Here is a 21,987-nt window from a genome sequence, read left to right as displayed (position 1 = left end):
CCCTCCACCTGCTGGCAACACTCTTCCTGATGCACCCCGGCATACCATTGGCCTTCTTGGCCACAAGGGCACATTGCTGCCTCATGCTTAACTTGGTGTCCACCAGCACTCCCAGGTCCTTCTCCGCAGAGCTGCTTTCCAGCAGGTCAACCCCCAACCTGTAAATGCCACATTTTACAGCTTTTACGAGAAGTTTGGAAGGCTTTGTCCTGTCCTTGAATGTTTTACTGGAATTCAGTTTTAATCCTTACTCTTGCAAATCCTAATTTCCTTATCGCTAAGAATCCTAGTGCATAGGACTTTGAGGGAGAGACGAAATGTAATTAATAAATGACTAGAAACTTCAAAAAAAAAAGTCTGCCTCCAAAAACTCCTCTATGCCTAACTAAGTCAAAGACTTACAGCTGGAATTGTCAGGATTAAAAATAAGTGCTCGACATCTCATCCCACCTTTCTGACTTTCAATTTGGTAGTTCAGATGGGTTTCAAGATCCTGAATCTTAAATCTATCAGTGATTCAGGACTGTATGACTTGGATAAATGTAATGTTGAGAGGGAAAGAAAATTTTTTTGGAAAGGCAATTTTGAAAACAGTCTATTTCAAAGTAGCTGTTATTTAAAGCAAATTCTGAGATTTAGAAATCTAATAGTAATGAATAAACATTGCAATAAATCTCAGATTTTTAAAGTATATAGCTATAACACAATTTTATATTTTACTTTTTGTTATGGCACAGTGTTTGTTCTTTTGTAGTCGTGTGTTCAGCAAGAGGGATTTGTAGCCTCTCCCCCTTTTTACCGAATTAAAAAAAATTTCTAGGCAAAAGCAAGTTAGTGGAAGGAGATTAATAAATGGAATAAACTTATGGTTATTTATTGTAGTTTTTATCCTCACCAGTGGATGTATAAACATTTTTTTTTATTGACCTCGTAAGTAACTTAAGTAATTCTAACATTTAAGTCCCTTACTTGCTTTCCCTTGATTTCCTCAACTCACTCACTTATTTTTCCCTTTACGTTGCTTAATCTTATTCCCATCAGAGTTGTAATCTGTCTTTGTGTTCTTTAGTTACAAGATTGAATTTAGTCTGTTTCTCTCTTATCTAGTCTTTCCCCATCTAAAATCTTTTTTTCTCTAGTGTACATCTATTTCATTTTTCTTTTTTTTAGAAGAACTGAAATCCTCTGTTCTATTTTCTTTATCTCAGACATTTCAACCTTTAGTTTATTGTAGAATATATTTATCCGTAGGCCCCAGCATTACTGGACTCCCAGTTCTTTAGCACTCTCGTTTATCCTCTTGTATAAATTCTAGGAAATACTGCAAATACTGGCATTCACAAAACAAAGTTGAAACTATTCCTAGATTTTGCTCATGTTGCATGTACTGGAAAACCAATGAGAACAGTGAAGTTGAGGAGGTAAAATTACTTGCTTCTGTGAGCCAGACTATGTATACATAGAGTTGGTGTAGTTTCACTTCAGAGTGTCAGAACAATGGAGGAAGAGTAGATTTAGTGTCACAGAGCTCAAGATGTTGGCATGAACTTTTGAGTTTTGTGACCTACGAATTTGTAAACAACATAGAAGATTTTTTGTTTTGTTGGGCTTATTGAATTGATGCAAGCATTAATTGTGCTCTACAACACAGGAGTGAAATGGGTAAATATCTTTACCTCTTTTTCACAGTTGGTGGACATTTTTAAAATCTAGCTGTATGTATTACATTACTTGAAGGATCACTCTTTGTATTTTTTCTGTGACGTACTATGTAGTCTTAGATATCTCACCTGAAATTCTGTACCATCTCTTTTCATGGATGTGTTGTGAAGCTCAAGCAATTATGTCTTAAGTGGAATTAAAATTCAAACCTAAAACCACTGCATTGGCAAGGATTGTAATAGGGTGCAAGTACTGTTCACTTCAGAATTATGCTTATTCTACTGGAACTTTGTAGCATGCCACAATCTTCAGCAGCTTCTTCAGAAGATTATTTTTTGCTCACAGTTGAAATCCAACGTTCTTGAGCACTCAGGTCATAAAAGGTATTGAATGTTGTTCATCTGACTCAAAGTTTTAATCCACATAAGCTAGAACAACTGTGCAAAAATACGAATTGAATACTGTCTACTTCTGTTTCTGTGTGTTGGAGATTATTGGCAAAGAGGGCCCCTGTCAGTGAATGGATATTCCTTGATGTGTGTGCATCAAAATAAATGCATAGTATTAAGCTCTAAAATAGGCAAACTTTGTTGCATGTGTTTGATCATGAAATATTTGTCCGATACGCTAGTGACCCAATACCCCATCCTGGTATTTCTGGGTACTGAACTTCATGTTTTAGTTTGTCTTCTAAATGTGCTGGCAGTTGTTATTTTTAGAAATTGTTGCATGATATAATCATAGTTCTGTACAAATAATAGCTCATGTAGCTATCTTAATATTCCAGGGAAACTAGATTACACTTCTGTTCTTGCAGAAAATACTACAGCTATCCTAACTTGAGAGACATTTTTATACTGCAGGTTCTGTTAAAGAAACTTAATGGAATTCAGATATGACTGACCATGAAGTTAAGTTTGTGATTCTCTTTTCTGTTCTAGGCTATATGTCTCCACACCCATCTCCACTAGGAGCCCCAGAACATGTGTCCAGTCCGATGTCTGGAGGAGGTCCAACTCCTCCACAGATGACTCCCAGTCAGCCAGGACCCATTATGCCAGGAGACCCACAAGTTATGAGTCAGCCTAACAGAGGTCCTTCCCCTTTCAGCCCTGTACAGTTGCATCAGCTCCGAGCTCAGATTCTAGCCTACAAAATGTTAGCTAGAGGTCAGCCTTTACCAGAAAACCTCCAGCTTGCTGTTCAGGGAAAGAGGACCTTGCCTGGCATTCAACAGCAACAGGCTCCCAATGCCTTCAACAGACAGTCTGGTAAGTGAATCTGGCACTGTGTCATTGCCCAGGTAATTCTTCAAGTTCTACCTGTGAAAAATCACAGAGATGTGCGGTGCGAAAGGATGTAATTTGAGACTGTATTCTGGCATCTGTGTGAACAGTGGCCTTTCATTTTAAGCTTGAGCAAGTGCATAAAACAGGTATATTATTAATAGGATATTGTCAAAATTGAAGTAAAAGTGATTTTGCTGTGATATACTCTGTCCACCCTGATTATGCCTGACATCTTTTGGTTGCTAATCATACTTTACCAATCACAATTTTAGTGCTTTTCTTGGAGTGAATTTTCAGTCCCCTGTCGCTATGCAGAAAAATGGATATGAAATCTGGAGCAAGTTGACTGATTATGTAGGTTGTGGAAAGTAAACCAAACTATGTACAGTGTGCTGTCAAGTACATAACATAAGGAAAAGAAAAAATATTCTTACTCTGTTCCTCCTAATGATAGTAGATGCTATCGTACAGTAAGCAAGCACATTCTGATCTTAAGAAAACTGCATTACATTAAACACTCTGCGCGTCTTGTACTTTCTGAGCACTTCCATTACTGAGTTAGTATTAGAAATTGAGGGTTAAGATGATCCTATTTTCTTGTTAATAATGGTTTTAATAACTCCACTGGTCACTTCATTTCGGTGCACATGGCTTTGCTACTGAGTAGAGGGGTTTTTTTAGAAGACATTATTTTAATGTGCTTCATTACATTTATTTTTGACAGTAGAATCCATTTAAATCCATATTTAATGCGCAAAAATATTATTTGCCTAAATGAACTAGCATGCTGGAAAGCAGAGTAATTTTTGTATATTTAGAAATGCTTTGTATCTTAATAAGTTTCTTTCCTCTGTCAAATTGCAGGTATTGGGTTACATGCAATAAGTGGTCCTGTAACTGGGCCAGGGCCTGCTCCAGGAATACCTGGACATACAGCTGCCATTACCCCTAAAACTTGGACTGAAGGTAGAGGGGAGTATAATGCTAATTTTATATCATACTTAGAGTTATGGATAAACTGTGTGGGTAGGGATTGGGAAAAAGAGGCAGGAAAAAGAATGGGGAAGTAAAAAGGCATGCAGAAGAAATAGTGTGAGCTTTACTTTGCTTAGGACTTAAATATCCAGGAGTATCTTAGCACTTATTCAGCCATAAATGACTTGACCAGATGAAATTATTGCATCTGCTAAGCAGCCTGAACATGAAGCACCTCTCTACAATAAGAAGGAAATATATAAGTTGGCTGAGGGACACCCATAAAATCTGTTGAATAAATTATGTTCTGAGCATGCTTAATTGCAGCAAGCTTGTCTTTCCACTATATTCTTTACTCTACTGTAAGCAAAAAATTTGCACAGCCTGGTAGAATGAGACTAGTTTTTATTGGCTTGTCTTTGAAAGCAAAGTGTAGTATTTGAGGTCTAATGAGCAGTGTAACTTTTTTTTCTTCCTTGATGATAATTTTTTGAATCGGATCATCCACGTGTGGATTTACAAGCTAATATTGTTGTTTGAAAACAATGAAATAAGGATTGTATTGAAAGGAATTCGGAATCTCTAATAATACATCTTTTGTTTGAAGGGTTTTCTTTTTCTTTAGAGCCATTTAAAAATAGATACAATATTGCCATCTTGCAAATAGTACAAGCCCTTCATACTGTAGAGATCTTACGCTGTATTAGTGCTTTTGGGTAAATCCTGGGACACTGATCACTCTGTGATAGTTGGTGTCATAAAATTCTCTGTTAGTCAGCAATTTCCGGCAACATAAGCAGAAAATAAAATACTAGTATGTGATCCGTTGTAGAGTTGTGTTTCTTGGAGTACTCCAACAAATGGTTACCATTTGAGTAGGATAATGAAGAGGGAAAAACTGTTTCTTGAGAGATTGTATGTATGAGTTTGCTGGCCACGGTGTTTCCTAGCTCAAATGCTGCTACTAGGAAATGCTGGCAAGTGTACAGAATTACTAGATGGATGGTTTTATCTGCATAATCAATTATGGCATAATAATATGTCTGTTGTGTTCAACTATAAGCAGCTTACTGTTTGTCTTTTTTCATTGCTCTTTTCGATAAGAGAATTCATCCGTCTCTGCTATATGTTTTTGGAGGTTTTATTTGGTGGGTTTTTTAAAAGATTGTGCTGATATCTTTATTTTTCTTTTGTTTTGGAGTTTTTCTTTGTAGTATTGGTCCTCTAGGACAATCTGAATGATTTCTGGAAAATTAGGACTACACAGGGTCTTTTGTTGGGCTTTCTTTTTCTTCTTTTATAACCTGAAATGCACTGTTGTTAAACACAGAATTCAAAGCTTGAGCTTATGGTTCCTTTTTTGTAGTTCAATGCAGATGTGTGAATGACGAATGGTGGTCTCTGACCACCAGGAATCTTTAGATCTAGATTTCAGGATGTTGGATTTGAAGTAAAGTTGTTGACGAGATTGCAGGCATACTTTGTGGTTGTTTTTCCTAATATTGAGCTATTATGACTCCTCAGACAATTAAATGATAGCTTTATGTTGCAATGTCTTTTGTTCTCCATGTCAGTTTTCCTCCACATCTGTATGCATGGGTGTCTTGTTGACTTGTTGGCATACTGAAATCTGTGACCCTTCGTATCTATAACTGGCAGATGCTGTATTCATGTTAACTGAGGAGATAATTTATTTTCAAAATGATTAGAATCTTGCAAGATACAAAAGTAATCAAATGCCTGGTATTTGAAACATTTAAATACAATTAGTTGGGAGTTGGGGGCAAAAAAGAGGCTATTTATATTTGACAGGTACTTTTAAGTACAGTTGTAAGAATTTTGATATGGCTGTCTGGTTCTCACAGAGCTCTGGAAGCAGAGATATTCATGTTTGTAGTCAGGTTGTGATTATAGATATTTTAAGTGGTGCAACGACAACGAATGAGGCAGAATTATATCTTGCACTTACATGAAATAAGTTCTAGAGCTGTTCTACTTCTTTTAATGATAGACTTCATAGAAAGCTAGTGAGAATTGAAAAAAAATGGCATTCCTTATAAAGTTTCAGGTGCTTTTACTTTCTTTGGACGACTTCCTGCACTGTCTATTTTAGTATGTTTTTTAATAGTGAAGTCTATCTCAGTGTGTTTTTTTTATTTTCTTTTTCTGGTAATTTTGGATGTTTGTCTTAGCTTCACGTTCTGTCTTGAAAAGCCACCTTGAATTTCTTATTGTGTTTTATATTTCATGTTATGAAATAAGTATTGTTTTTCTGATCCAGGCCAAGCCCCGGATATGAGTGTTTCCAGTGCACCACAAAAGCTTGCTGCACCACCCCCTAGTGGGAGGCCTTCTCCTGCCCCCGCTGCTGCCCAGCCTGCTGCTGCCATGCCTGGGCCTTCTGTACCACAGCCACCGCCTGGCCAGCCTTCACCCATTGTTCAGCTGCAGCAAAAACAGAATCGTATCAGCCCTATCCAGAAGCCACAGGGACTGGATCCTGTTGAAATACTCCAAGAACGTGAATATAGGTAAAAGCAAAATAAAAGGGTTCAAATATTTATGCATTGTTACTTTTTACTTTATCCAATCAAATATCATACTGTAGTGGCCAAAGTTTAAACAGAGTTTCCAGAGAGAGACCATGTCAAAAAGAAGAACAGAAACATCAAGCTCTAAACTGTGATTTAATTCCAGACCAAGTTATGAACTAGCAAAGCATATTGGCAGTATCATTGCAGACAGGCTTAAGTTTAAAACGGGTTGAAAGATTTTGCTGGATTAGTGTATTACTTGGACAGCTGCAAAAAGTAAAAATTAGGAAACCAAAATCCTTTTGATCTACATGGAAACCACTTTAGTGCAGAAACCTTTCAAAATTATTAACTCAAAAGGAAGTCAGAAGGGAAGAGTGGAAGTCAAAAGACTGATGTGCTAGTGGCTGAGGAAAACCAAATGATTATAATGATCACTGGTTGGCTGGACTACTAAAGAATAGAGAATGTTAATGAGGTCAAGGCCAAGATTAAAAGAAAGGTTACCAGGAAGTATGATCTTTAAAAGTTTCACCCTTAGTGTCCTAATTAAAAGATGATGAATTATATTCATAACAACATACAGGGGATAACATTCCTTATGCTTTTCTGAGGTTATCAGTAAAACTGCTCTTGTCCTCTCCCATCAACAGGACTATTACACAATTGTCCTTGAGAAGCTACAGGTGTGAAGGAACTTGACTTGCACCTAAGATATGTTTCTAGACACTATTATTGGGGAGGAAGGAGACTGCGCATAGCATATTTACTTGGTTTGGAATGATGATGCATCTTCCAGTTACTAAAACAATGAGTTTGTAAGGGAAAAGTAGCCAAAAGAGATAGTGAAGACACTGAAGACAGGATTTAATGATTTTTTTCTTCATGAAAGTGTTCTTGCTTTTCAGATGCAGTAGGGAATGTAAGTGGTATGGACTTTGGTAGGATATGAAGTGTTTTAGGATCTAGTGCCATGTCTAGAGTTCAGGCCTTGATCCAAGAAAAGCTCTTGCACTTGTGTCAGATCATGCTTAAGTGATTTCATGGCATATGGTTGTGGTCATTTTGTCAGTTTCAATGTTTTTACGTAGGGCTGAACGGCCAAAGCTGTTCCAGTGTGAGCAATCATTGTGATCTAACAGCTTTTTCAGAAAACTTGTGGGACACACTATAATATGGTTTCACTGGTGCTCTGAGTGGAAGGATTATATAGCATTAACCTGAGTCAGGAATCATGTGGCCAGTATAGCATAACCTTTTCTGCATCCGTTAACCTCTATCTGCTCCACACACTGTTTGTGCCAAATTATTATGATCTAGTGTGCATAAATGGATGGAAGTGAAGGGTGGAATAAAATAACTGTGGTACATATACTAATGTATAGAACTCATTGCAGTTACAGCATATATAAGTTCTAAATAGCCTGATCTTCCTGGCAGAATAAATGAGGTGGACGTTTGATAGGGATTCTGTAACAGGAGGCTAATCCTTAGTGTTGAACTTTGCTGGAATTTGGGTTTGTTTTGGATGCCAGAATGCTTAGAAATTCTGAAGGTCTTTTCATTATTTAAAAGTGTAAGTAACATCAAAGAAAAGCATTGAAAAAAGCAGTTTAACAGTTCTTATGCTTTGGATGGTACTAGACTTAGCTTTAGTATAAGTAGGTTTAATATAGCAATTTGAAGTATTCACCATTTCCTAGTAAAATGGTAATAGAAGAAAATTAGCAAAAACATTTGCATCCTGATAAATCTGTGAAGTTAGCAATAGCTTTATAAAACAGTTGTCTCTTAAGTTCTGTCAGTAGTTAACTTTTATTAATAAAAGAGAGCATTATACTATGAAATACTCAGAAAACTGACTGAATTATTGACCTCTTCATGAAAAGACAGAAGTATCACATAGCTATTTAACAGTTCCCCAATTCAAACATACAGACCCAAAACGTAAAATGTTTGTAAACCCCCTCATTGTAGGAAATCTGATCGAGTTAGGAATTTTTGCAAATGACAAGCTATGTTTACTCTGTGTCTTTGAGCATGATGTTTCTTGACTAAAGATGTGAAGCACACTATTGGGGACCCTGTCTTACATTCAGTTACTGCTAATTTATCTGCTGCACAATAAGAAGTTGCTTGATGGCCATTACTCTTAAGTGGTTAATAGTTGACTTGGAGGAAAATAGATCCTGCTCTACACTTCCATTTTTTTATGGATCACTTACATAGTTTGTATATTAGGGCATGTCTTAATTACACACAGGACTGTATCGTAAACATGAAATACTTTAGTTTTTGCTGTTATGCTAAAGAAATTACTTTTTTTTTTTTTTTTCCCAGTGACAGCAGTTCCTTTTTCCTTAACTTCCTGGTAACAAGGAAGTGTGTATAGTTTGTCTGATAGTTGATCAAATAGGCACGTAAAGGTATGGTGTAGCATTCTTATCCATTAACCATGTGTTAAATAGATCACTACATATGAATAAGCAGTAACAAACCTATTAACATATGGCATGCTCTGAAAAAACTTTGAATCTGATGATACATCAGTAGACTACTTTTCCTCCTGGAAAAGCCTTGCTCTTATTGTAAAAAGGGCTTTGGAATAAATTAACACAGAGAAAGAAAACTGAGAGTTAATGTTGCTGTCAAATTCACATGGTTGTGCCTAGCAGCTTTTTGCAGCATATGTTGCTCTGAGGTGGGATTATATGCTAATTGTTGTTAATCCTTATGTGACTAAAGGTGGGTGAAAAAAAGTTATATACTTAAAATTTTTCCTTCTTTAAGAAGTTTAAATTATTTATATGTGAAGAACTGTTAAACTTGCTGTGCTCTTTGAAATCTGGCCAAAGTGATAAACTCATACCATTTTACTTTTATAAAACTTTCCTTAACACTTTCTTGAAAATAAAGTACTGCTTTTTAATCTTAATAAGTTTCCAAAATCTAATAATGTGCAGTGTAATTTAAAGTCATTCCATTATGTGGGAAGATTTTTTTCCGCCTTCTCAGCACTAATTAAAAAAAAAAAAAAATCAGTTAACAGTATTCTGTAGAATGTCAGTGGTTTCTTTTTGTTATCTGAAAAGTCTCCTTTCATATAGGTTCATTGCTTGCTGCATGGTATCCGTTCCATAAAAGTTTAAATATGCAAGTGTTACCTATGTAGTTGACCCAAGTTAAAGAGAAGGTGCGTGTAGATTATTTTGCAAAAGGATCTATGTCTTTAGCTGTAAATGTGCTGGCCACTTTCTGCATGGGTGAAGATAAATTGCTGAACTGCAGAGATTAATTAAATGTATTCTTTAAACAGGGTTGGATTATATCCTTCAGGTGTTTGTAAAAGGCATCTAGAAAACTTTTTTCCTTGGATTCTGTTGTGATTTACGTAATAGCTATTAGTATCTTTCCGTGAAGTTAAGAATAGTCCAACAAGTTATTATCATTCTCTTTAAAGATTAGAAAGTGACTATAGTTTTAAAATGCCTTAAGTATTGCATTCACGTGAGGTGAGATGTCTGTCATGAAATTCTTTTAAAAATCCTATTACTACTCAAGAAAATATAATTAATAGTTCTGGGAAAGTCTGAAATAAAACTGCCAAATCTGTTACTATTTTTTTGTAATTTTATGTGTGAGCCATCTGGCTGCCATTTCTTGTTCTTTTCATATATATGTTCTAGATTTTCATTAGTATTAAAACAGTTTTAACCCGGATTTATGTTAAGGAAGTACTGGAGTTTTTGTGAGAGATTACTGAGGTAATATCTATACTGATTTACAAATACTGTTATCTTTCTGCTTCTTTCTTATGGCTGGATTATGAATGGAATGTAATCACCCATCAAAGAATTTAAGTGAATTGTGTAGCTCTGTGAAAACCTACGTTTTTGCAATTGTTTCAACATATGGAGGAAAAAAAATGGAAGAAAAATGGTCCCGGAAATGCTAAGCTGTTTTATAATTTAATAGTACAATTTTACATGCATTCATTTCTGGTCAACTGCTCTACAGACCTGGACTGAGAACAACAAAGAGATTGATTAGCAGTGTGAAGAGTTTCTTATATAAGGAGAGATGAGCTGTTCAGTGTGAAGATGGGACATGACAGTACGCTGTATAAGCTTGCATTATATTTAGTTGTATCTCAAAAATATGATATATTTGGATTTTTGTTGATAATTTAGATGACAGCAATGTAAACCCCAGCCCAACTTTGGCTTTTGTTGTAATTTTTACAGTGCAGACTTTTTTAAGAGGCACTTCCGCCTATTTTATACCCAGAGTTATACTAGCAGAGTGGGTCATCCATTTAGTTATCCAAAGCAATAAGCAGCAGTAGGGGAAGGAAGATAAATTTCTTATGCTCATCCTATAGTGCAAGAAGGAACATTCAATGCCCATTAAAAAAAAAAAATTATAAACTAAAAATATGTTCTGTATTCAGCTGCCTTAAGTCCACAGTTCAAAAGAGAAGTTTGGAAAAGTTGTGACTGCTCCCCTCACAAACATTTCGTTAACTTCACTAAAACCAGGATTTGACCTTATCTGTTTTGTAGTTGGATCACTTAGAAGAAGCATCAGAGCTATTTGGGGAGTGATATAGATAAACAAATCATATCTGTGATCTGTGATTACATCAATGTGTGAAAAAGCAACAGGCAGAGCACCCATTTACAATTTAGAGCAGTATTCTCTTTGTACATCAGAGTTACTTTTTTTGTATGGATGTATGATAGTAAATCTAATCTCCAAGGGAATCACAAGATTTCTCAGGGATTTTACATCTCTAGTTGCACTAGGATCTCGGTCACTGGGCAGTCCAGTTACAGGTGGAATTGTACAAAATGGGGATTTTTTTTTTAATTTTAATTTTTATTTTTTTTAGTATAATACAGCTCCTTGAAGGAGCAAAATGTGCCTATGTCATTTTATGAACAAATAATTTTCCTGTAGGAATTGTGAACTCCTCTGGACCTGGCCAAATATCTGTAGCTTTCAGTAGAACTCTTTCTGTTCTCTTGAGGACACTAAATGAGTCTTCTGCAGTTATGCAGTATTACATCCTTTTTGCTGTTTCAGGAACTTCAGAAGTCTTTCAGGAAGACACAAAATGAATAGTTGTAGAGTTTTTAGAAGGAGTACTGTTACAGACCAGATATTGTATGCAACTTCACAAGCAATTCCGGTTGACATTTAGATGATACGTGAATTATTATGCATATAGTTACTGAGGGCTACTAATATTTTGATTTGTTAGCAAGTTATTTATCAGAATTTCTTAATATTCTGTTATGCAAGTAGTGGATTTCTTGCCTCTCTTCTGCTGTGGTGGAATAGAGGTAAATAAGTTTGACTGTGAACTTGTCTGTGTAGAAGTGAATTGGTTCAAGCCATTAAATTCTTGTATTCAGATTTCCAGCAGGAATTTATTTGTGTGTCTGCATGTGTGGATTAGAACTTGTGTTTTCAGACACAGACTTGTGTATTTATTGCCTCACCATGGCATCTCTATCTGCTGCGCATGGCGGTTCTGGCAGTGTGCTGTGGTCACAGAAAATGTGCCTTTTATTGGGGCTTCTTTGAGCATGAGTACCACTATGAGAAACAAGTCTTTGTATTTGTTACTCTCTCTGCACACTCAGCAGATTGTGTGGTGCTGTCTCTTGCTCTGACTCACCAGGTTCAGCCAGTGTGTCTGATCTGTGATCTACCTTTCAGCTGCAGGGCTGGCATGTTAATGCTTTTGTGTGATGTGCAAGAGAAAGGGCTGGGGAAATATGGAGGATGAATGATCACTGTATGCAAAGAAGCCCAGTGGAAACTGTTTTCCTTCTGCCTTCAGGCTAGTTCCAAAGTTCTTACTGCAGGAGAACAGCAGCAGACACCTGCTCCTAACAAGATCTGATGTTCTATGCTCTGTGAAAGTAAAAATGGAGACTTTGTGAGTCATCTACAGTGTAGGGAGATTAGCTGTCTTCCCATTCTTGTGCCTTTAGGTTTTTAACTTGGGGAACGAGAGGACTCTTCCCCCCCGCCCCTCTTATTTTTTAAAGCATTTGAAAAATGGAGGAGACTGATTCAGTTGAACTTGCATGCAGCATTTAGATAACTTAAAATTTGGGGATCTGTCGTTGTAATGTCTTAGCAAAATTTGCAGTTCACAAAAATACTTATTTGTAAATTAAAAATGCTTACAAAAACTATGTAACTTTTAGCTCTATGATCTTGGTTTTCAATGTGAAAACTAAAACAAGTTCTTTCTGGCTTGTGCGTTACTCTTGAATTTGAATGGATTTGGTTAAGGATTCTGTAAAGGAAGAGTGAAGTAGATCTGATTTACAGTTTAATGGCTATGTAAGTGCTAACAAATTTGTCAATAAAATAGGCAAGTATTCTGTGTTAAGAGGGAAAGGATTTGCTATGTAAGAAAGTTCCATTTGTGCTTGGTGACTGACTACACTGCGCATAAAATAGTACTCATCAAAGAAGCCTAAAACCAGAATTCTATTGTATAAAATTCCCAACTCGCTTTTTACATATACTTTTAGCCAAAATTCAAATAGGGGCAGAGGAGAGTTTTCATTATTTGGCAATTTATTCTCTAAATGGGAAAGGACACCTAATTTTGTCTCCATCTCTGCAAAAGCCTATTAGTTCAGAAATAAGTAGTGAAAGTCAAATAGCTGAGATAAATTGACTATTTTTACTGTGTAAGTTTGATAATGTCTCACAAATTTCTCCTGGTATCTTTTCTGATCCTGTGTTTATTCAGGCTTCAAGCTCGAATTGCTCACAGAATCCAGGAACTAGAGAACTTGCCTGGCTCTTTGCCTCCTGATCTGCGAACCAAAGCTACAGTGGAGTTGAAAGCACTTAGGTTACTGAATTTCCAGCGCCAGGTAATGCCTTTTGCTCTAGGGAAGTTCTTATTGCCAAATATGATTATCATAGGATGAATTGGCAAGAAAGCACAGCACTGAGCCTAACCAGGAGATTTTTGCATGAGAGCAAACTTGATGATAAGTATTTTACAGAACTCACTGTTTAACTTAGTCTTCATTTTGTTTATTTATTGGAAATGTCTAAGTGTTCTCTCTCTCTCCTGCTTTATCCTCCAGTATCAGGTGTAATCCTAGAATTGTGTATTTCATACAGATAATAGCAATAACACAAAGAGAACAGCAGGACAGGCTGCAAGCCAATTTTCAACATAAATGACAATATACACCTTTCTGGACATTCTTCATATTTGTCATGGGTCCTCTTGTTTTGGAGGAGTTGTATGCTGTTGTTGCTTGCCTTATTTCTGTGTGATCTGCTTTCAGAATTTCCACTGTGGCACACAGATTTTGAAAATTAGGCTTAACAGGATCATGTCTAAGATATATCTTGGGTGTATGTATAAATGTATGAATTTCAGAAAGGGAAACACAGTGCCAGACACTTACAGGCCCCTTGCCATTGGCTTTCCTAGCTAATCTGGAAGAGCAAAGATGTGATTTGGCAGGTCAAGCAAAAATAGATCCTGACAGAAGTCTTAGTCATCAGTTGTACCATGCTGTCTGAGTCTTCCTTTCCACTGCCCTGGCACTCCTTTGTACTGAGGTTTTCTCAGAGGTCAGATGAAAAGCAGCAGGTTCCCCTGCTGCATTACTGGGACTGTAGTTATACTGTTCAAGTCTTTACCATTTCCTACTTCCTGCTGTCTCTTGTGCAGCTGACAATGAAAACAGTTGTCAGCTGTGTTCAGCACCAGCTCTAGGAAAGTATGTTGTATTTTTTGTTCATTCATGCTTTATCTGGATGGTGTAACATCTTGGCTAGCCCCTTGCATTTCAGCAGAACAGTCATTTTCATCAGTATCTTGTGAGGAAAGAAGACATGATGTACCTGCAGTGATTGGCCATCCTATGGAGACTTAAGATTTACTTGGGGAGGCAGACCTATCTGCTGCAACAGTGAAGCTGTGGAATACCTATTTTCAGAACTGCAATGGAATGGGAAAAGGAGACTAGGACATCTTTTGGACTGTTATCGTTTTACTGTATCATATTAATGATTAAAGGTGTTCTTCCATGTATTAATTCTTTCTAAGTGTTTTTTTTCTCACTTGTAGCTAAGACAAGAGGTAGTAGCCTGCATGCGTCGTGACACAACACTGGAGACAGCACTGAACTCCAAAGCTTACAAGCGAAGCAAGCGCCAGACTCTGAGGGAGGCCCGTATGACAGAAAAGCTTGAGAAACAGCAGAAGATAGAACAGGAGAGAAAGCGTAGACAGAAGCATCAGGTATTCTAACTTATTGTCTGTTTGCCCAGTCACAGAAATGTGCCTGGCTTTGCTGTGCTGGTCTTCAATGTTATATGTTTTATCACCTTTGGAGTTTCTAAGGTACAAAAAATCCCAAATCACATAAGCAATCAGAACACTCTAAGATTTGAAGTTGGGTGCTCCTGGTCTCAAATCCTGTCCTTTGTCAAGTGTCTGCACTAGTTTGTTTTATTTTTCTAGGAATACCTGAACAGCATATTACAGCATGCTAAAGATTTTAAAGAGTACCATCGGTCAGTGGCTGGGAAAATTCAGAAGCTTTCTAAAGCTGTGGCAACTTGGCATGCCAACACTGAGCGTGAGCAGAAGAAGGAAACAGAGAGAATTGAGAAAGAAAGAATGAGAAGACTGATGGTAAGGAGTGGAGGGAGGGGTATGTCTATTTTAGCTAAAATCACATACCATATCCTTTTAATGTCTTGTATATACTTTCAGATGCCTGTGTGTTTTCTTCGCTGAGTAAAGCCTCTGCAACCCAAAAGTGTAAATCTAAAATTGCTGCAGTTCGGATGTCTGTATTTCTGATGTTGGTAGTGAATGTGACAGCATTCACTTTAGGCCGTAGCTGCTTCTTTTTACAAGTTTTGTGATAAGAGGATAGTTGTTTTATCTACCAGCTTAAAAACTTATCACAGCCATTTTTGCATAACACCACTTAATCTCTTTAACTTCATATATTAACATTTTTACAAAAATGTAGGGATATTTGTTCATCGTACAAATACTGTATTTTACTTCTAGGTTTTGTAGTTCTGAAGACTGCATGTGATCAACTTGTTAATGGCATTACTCAGCAGGCTTTACATAAAACTGATTTCACATGCAAGCACACATAACCAACAGCAGTAAATGCATTTGGCTTGGGAATTAATGGCAGTCAGCTCTACCCCTTAATGCCACTCCTTGCTGCTGTTACTTCATATTTTTCCCTTCCTTGCACCTGCACAATGTCAGATGTATCCCTCTTAAGACAGAACATAATGGTTTTGTATACAACCACGTCTTTTAAGGACGTTGTGGAACTGATCAGTGCACTGCCAACATTTCTGGAGTTAAAATAGTTTTAGAATTTTGAGTGTAGACAGAGGAATTTGTATGTACAACTGTGTTAGCAGCAATGGTTGGAAAAATTTCTGTAAGAGGTTGGTTAGCTCTTTTTAACGCTTTTTTTTTTTATTTCAATGTTTGAAATCTACAAACAGTAGGTCACAGGAAAGATTGAGATCCTCAGTCAGCATTTTACTTACACCAAAATAGAATTGATTGGCAGTTAATGTATTTTCTCTGAAACACAGTACTAGTGAAAAACAATCAAGAATACAAGGTGGGTGCAGCTGGGGCACAAAACTTCAATCCTTGTCCAGATCTACTCCCACCATGTATAAGGACTGAACAGCTTGGTTTAAAGAATTGCAAAACAAAATATGGAAGTGACTAAATTTTAAAATGACTAGAAGTTTAGAAATGCATATGAAATGTAAATGAAAGACTTGCATAAGAGAAAAACAAACGTTTAGACCCTAGGGCCTTTTTCAAGGTTATATACTAATCTGTATTATAAAGCTTTTTCATAATTAGAAGTAGTTGTCAGCACTCTATCTGCTCAAGCTGTTACAATGAATTGTTAGAGAAAAGAGCTGTTTAAAAAACAAACAAGCAAAAAAAGATAATCTTGATTTTTTTAAAGAATATTGTTGTGGACTGTGAAGTTAATGAGCTTAAGTCACTCCAAAATATTTGATATAATCCGTGATAAAGGTGTCCACAGCTAAGAAATTTGATGTGGGTTTGCACGTCCAGAAATGGTGCAGAATACTGTTACCAGTGCTTCCTTCTAAAACCTCCTAACCAGGGCCTGTGACTAAGCTCTTAAGCACAGACACAGCACTTCATAGTCATTTTTAGTTTGGGGTTTTGCAGTCAGAAGTACTTGCCCAAAATGCTCAGTTAAATTCTTCTGCAAAAACAAATTGTACATGTTATGCTAGTGGGATTATTTTGCCATTAAATTTTATTTAATTTCAGTCCAATTGTGATATGTTTTTAATTTAGAGGTATATACTAGAGATTTTTAAAACATCTCTGCTCAGACACTTGGCCTGGTTTAGGAAAATGTGCTATGTCTAAAACTCTCTTGGCGTATTTATCTTTTCAGCAGCATTTAATTCATTATACAGGTTGTCCTTCACTGACTAGGATTAGAAATGGTGATTGTGTCACAGCTCATTAATACTAGTATGTATTGCATGCAAGAACCTTAATTGGTATGCTTTAAAAAAATACTGTCAGGACAAGCTAGAATGTTTAAAGGGAAGTACCTTGGCTAGTTTACAATGATTCTGTGTTCAGTAATAATAGTTATAAAAGCTTACTTTTTGAGCATCGTAGTTCTGATGTCTTAAGCATTATAATTGAATTTTACAAACTGAATTTTACTAGCTGAATTGCTAGTAGCTAGCAATTGCTAGCAGCTCTTGCCAGTTTAGTGTGGTTCTGGTATGTCTCCAGAAAGGCAGTTTGTATCTTCCGGTGTGCTGTCTTTTTGAAAGTAAATGTCTTTAAATGTCTTTCTTACTCATATTTCTTTTTATAAGGCATGTGTACTTCCTTGATTGTTAATTTGTTTTTCAGGTTGTTTTGGCCAAAATTGTCAATGGCATCTGTGATGCTTTCATTATATTTTCCTGACATGCTCAAAGAATGAATTATATCTTTATGGCACCACAAATAATATATCACAGTATGTCTTACCCCTAACAACACACTTGTGCGGTGTCATAAGAATACAGGGGTTACCAGAATGACTCAGATGCAGCTGGTCTGGTGAATCCTGTCTCTGATAGTAGCCTGTATCAAAGATGAAATAACAGCAGAGTAGACAGATGATAGATAAACTGCCCAAAATAAAATTTCCTTCTAACACCTAGAAGAAGAAGATTGTTGCTCATACTGGAAAGAGGACTGACTGCAGGTTCGGCATCCAGCTCTCATAATTGTTCTCTGGGTATGGACTTAAATGCACTTTATGTCATTGAAAAATCATCTCTGTAGGAGACTTACCAAGTACATCTGTTTCCCAGCATTGTAACCTGTCCGATGTGCTGTTATATATATTTTTTTCATTCCCTGCCATAACTGTTGTAGAATTTCCCATCATCAGTCCATGAGAGTAGGAGATACTCAGAATCATAGAATCCCTGAATCCCAGAGTCGCTCAGGCTGCCAGGGCACTCGGGTCCCTAGTCCAGCCTCCTGCCCAAAGCAGAATCAGTAATGAGGACAGACCAGGTTGCTCAAGGTTTTTGTTCATTTGGATCTTGAAAACCTCCAACCACAGAAACAGCATAGCTTCCATGGGCCCCTGTTTCACTGCTTGTCTGGAGAAAAGCTTCTGATATCAAGTCTGAGCCTCTGTTGCTTCAGTTTGCACCTGTTGTCTCATTGTCGTGCAAAGCACCGCTGTGGAGAACCTGGCTCTGTTTTCTCAATAACCTCCATATACCTACTGGGGGACTGTTGTTAGGTCTCCACAAAGCTCCCTCTTTTGGGGGCTTAATAAGCAGAGATCCTTCAGGATTTGTTCACAGGACTTGTGCTTCAGCCCCTAACCATCTTGGTGGCCTTCCACTGAACTCACTGCAGTTTATTGATGTCTTTTCTGTGTTAGAGGGCCCCAAAACTGTTGGGCAACTGCTGAGCACACTGCTGGTTCACATTTAGCCTAAATGGGCCCCCAACTGCTTTTTGAGCTGAAGATTTCACCAGCCTGTATCGTAGCCAAAGACTCTTCTTTTCCAGGACTCTGTGTTTGTCTTTGCAGAATTTCATCAGGTTCCTGTTGGCTCAGTTGACCTGCCTGTCCAGGTCTTTCTGAATGGCAGCCATACCCTTGAGCAAATCAACTGTTCTCCCCAGTTTGTATCATCTGCAGACTTGACAAGAGTGCTCTTCATCCCTTCCTTCTGGGTCACTGAGAGAGATGTTAAACAGGACAGGTCCCTGTGGTACCCCACTTGTTTTTGGCCTCCAGATAGAGTACAACCCAGTAACACAGCTGTACGACCTCCTGGGACTGATCTTCCAAACAGTTTTTTGCCAATTTATTTTTCTTCCCACACAGATCATAACATCCCAACTAAGGTGACATACGGTTGTTGAGACAGGAGTTTTAGGTGTTTCTTCAGAAGTATTTCTATCATAGCTGATGTTTGTTTTGTATTGCTAGGCTGAAGATGAAGAAGGCTACCGTAAGCTGATTGACCAAAAGAAAGACAGACGCCTGGCCTACCTATTGCAGCAAACAGATGAGTATGTGGCTAACCTGACTAATCTGGTATGGGAGCACAAACAGGCACAAGCAGCCAAAGAAAAGAAGAAGAGGAGGAGGAGAAAGAAGGCAAGTAGTTACAGCTGACAATTCTAGCCTGTCTCGCCTACAAATCTGATTTTAACTTTGGTAAATATAGTGATCTGCAGTTGTCTTACAGATATCAGAATGCCACATTCTTAACACTAGGTGAAATCGCCTTCCTCCACTGAAATTGCTAAGAAATCTGCTAACATTAATTTCAAAGAGGACAAGAAGGAGTTGGGAATAGAAAATTGTAGACTGTTAACATTTCATTTGCTGATAAACTTTCCACAGGCAAAAATGTGCTAGACATGTAAATTAGAAATAAAGTATATGGCTCCAAAATACATTGTATCAAGAAGATGATGTGATCTGGTTTATGCTGTTGGTAAATACAGGGTAGCTTGTTTAGACCTCCAGATTTGAAACTCAGTTCAGTCCATTTTGTGGGAGAACTGGAAACAGCTATCAATAAAGAACTTGGATAGGTTTATTTTTAATATATGGATATTCTTCATGTAGCATTGATTGTTGTGTGCATTCTTACATTTAATTTGAAGCTTTTGAAAATTATCTTTGTTTATATGAAATTATTTACTGTGTCAGAGAGACTGATTGTGAAAACTGAACTGCCTTATGAAAAACAACTTCTATGTATGAAGTGGTAATTAAGTAATGATTTGTCATTTTTGTGACCCCTGAGTATCTTCCATGTGTAGGAGGATGGATAAGAGGATTTTTATAATCCATTTCCATCTGTAGTTTGTGTGGTATGAAATCATGTCTACATTGTTTACAAGCAGCACTATAGGTGTGGTAATAAATAACAGCATATAAAAGACTGATCATTTTGAGGATGAATGACCCAAAAAATTCCCTTTTCCCCACATCCATCTCTGAGACTTCTGTACCTTTTGTTGAGAGTATGTTCTTAGCACAGAAACAGTCCACTGCCTCCAATGTTAAGATATAACTTAAACAATGTTTTTGACCTGTATTATTAAGAACAAATCTGATTTTAGTGTACTTGGCAGTAGAGACAATCCTTAATGAGACAGCATGTGCAGTAAATACACTGCTATAATAAAATGTGTGTTTTCCTTGACAATCTGCTGATTACTCTCTATGATATGGACCTATCTCTTTATCAATTTTGCTGAAGAATGTATGAGGAATAGAGTATCTTCTGAAAATGTCAATAAATACATAATTTTCTGTCACTGAAGTAAGAGGCAAATATGCCCCATTAATATCCAGTGATACATACTCTTCCCAGCCTAAAACCTAAAGGAATATTAGGAGGAAAAAATTCTGAACCTTATCTTGATCATCTGCAGCCTGTTGATTTCTACTTCTTTCTGCCCAAGCGATTTTTGCCCTGTTAGGGAGATAAGAGTGCACACAAATATTGATCAATGTGTGGTGGTGGTGGTGGTGTTTTTTATAATTTTATAAATTAGTTGTTGTATGGCTGCAGCACTCACTTAAGGAGGTGGCCACTGTGTCTGTCTTCCTAGTCATACACTTTGGATACTTACTCTTTTATGCTCTGTAATCCATATAAAGTTCAGTTTAATCTACTAAAAAATGTAGTTATGTGTCTCATTCTTAAAGAGAAGTGAGAGAAGAGAGCTCATAGGATTTTCTCCCAGAAAGGGCAATGGGGAAGTGAAGGATGAAGAAGTATTTCTCTTCTTTACCGGGCTTATGTTATGTAATTAACAAGTGAACCCTATGTTCTTAGAAGAACAGAATTTTAGAAGAGTCAATTTTTGCTTTTGGATCAAGTTTGGGGAATCTTGGTGGTGGATTTTCCCCTCTTATATTATCTTCACATGCCTGCAGTTGTGTCTCCAGCCTCCTGTTCAACTAGTCTCCCACATCTTTGTAGCACTCATGAATGGAAAAAAATACACCAGATAAAGTTTTCAGCTGATAGGCCAGTTTAACTTGCTGTGCAACCTTTCACCTTTTAAGAGATTTTCTTGTCATTTTACTAAGCATCAAGAAATTCTAGGCTCCTGCTTTTATAAAACTAATATTCTCTCATGCATTTAAGAAATCTTTACATTGCCTGAAACACTAGTGTAATAAAATCTGCCATTATTTATATTTACCTCCTTTTTAAAGTATGTTTTCTACTTTCCAAAATTCTTGTTGGCTATAGGTTGTAAATGTTTATGCTCACGCAGCAGCAACTGATCATTGCGTAGTGAACACCACTGAGCCTTAATGCTTATTTGTGGTGCTGTGTTTGATTTTTAAACATTTTTCTATTGATTGTAGTTGTAAAACTCCTATTGTATTAGAGATCATTCTCATCTGCAAGGGAATGGGCCGCGGTCTAACTTGTTGGTCTTCTAGGCAAAAACTATCCTCAATGTAGGCTGTTCAGCTGAGGCCAGATCTGTGCTGTCCTGAGTTACTCTGCCTGTCTGTTTGCATAAGCTCTCTAGTTCTGGCACAGTTCCTTTCTCCGTCAGCAGATGTACTTATTGCCCAGGAATGCTGAAGCAAGCAGCCTTCTAGCTCATATTGATGATGTTCTTGACTGAGCACCAGCTATTCTTGCATAGAGTAGCATCTATGATATCTGTGTAGCATACTATAGTGTTTATAAGCTTCTCCATCAGGTTATTTTATGTATACTAAGGAAAATTGTGCTTCTCAAATATTCTGTGCTTTTCTGGAATTTTCCTTTTTGCTCATGCTAATGGAAAAGAACTCAACAAAGATAATTAGGCATGTGTCCTAAAGAATGAAGTTTGTGTAAAAGAAATAAGGATAAAATTTTTTAAAATGTAAAATTGACCCATGTCTACTGCTGCACAATCATCT

The 21,987-nt window shown here is 37.1% G+C and overlaps 1 protein-coding gene across 5 annotated transcripts in view; it reads left to right on the top strand.

Moving 5' to 3' along the window:
- The window catches only part of SMARCA2 (SWI/SNF related, matrix associated, actin dependent regulator of chromatin, subfamily a, member 2), a 123,926-nt gene that overhangs the window by 23,197 nt on the left and 78,742 nt on the right, over window positions 1–21,987 (top strand). For 4 of the 5 annotated variants that reach the window (XM_067316531.1, XM_067316533.1, XM_067316532.1 and 1 more), the window contains exons 4-10: window positions 2,604–2,933; window positions 3,816–3,917; window positions 6,208–6,457; window positions 13,239–13,365; window positions 14,583–14,756; window positions 14,979–15,152; window positions 19,024–19,194. In XM_067316531.1, coding sequence (XP_067172632.1) covers window positions 2,604–2,933; window positions 3,816–3,917; window positions 6,208–6,457; window positions 13,239–13,365; window positions 14,583–14,756; window positions 14,979–15,152; window positions 19,024–19,194 — 1,328 coding nt within the window. The remainder of the gene's footprint in view (window positions 1–2,603; window positions 2,934–3,815; window positions 3,918–6,207; window positions 6,458–13,238; window positions 13,366–14,582; window positions 14,757–14,978; window positions 15,153–19,023; window positions 19,195–21,987) is intronic. The other variant, XM_067316534.1, reaches the window with a different exon arrangement.

The sequence above is a fragment of the Apteryx mantelli genome, chromosome Z, assembly GCF_036417845.1.
Source record: "Apteryx mantelli isolate bAptMan1 chromosome Z, bAptMan1.hap1, whole genome shotgun sequence".
Classification (NCBI taxonomy): domain Eukaryota; kingdom Metazoa; phylum Chordata; class Aves; order Apterygiformes; family Apterygidae; genus Apteryx; species Apteryx mantelli.
The sequence above is the reverse complement of the archived record's forward strand: the minus strand, read 5'-3'. Positions and strand labels throughout refer to the sequence as shown.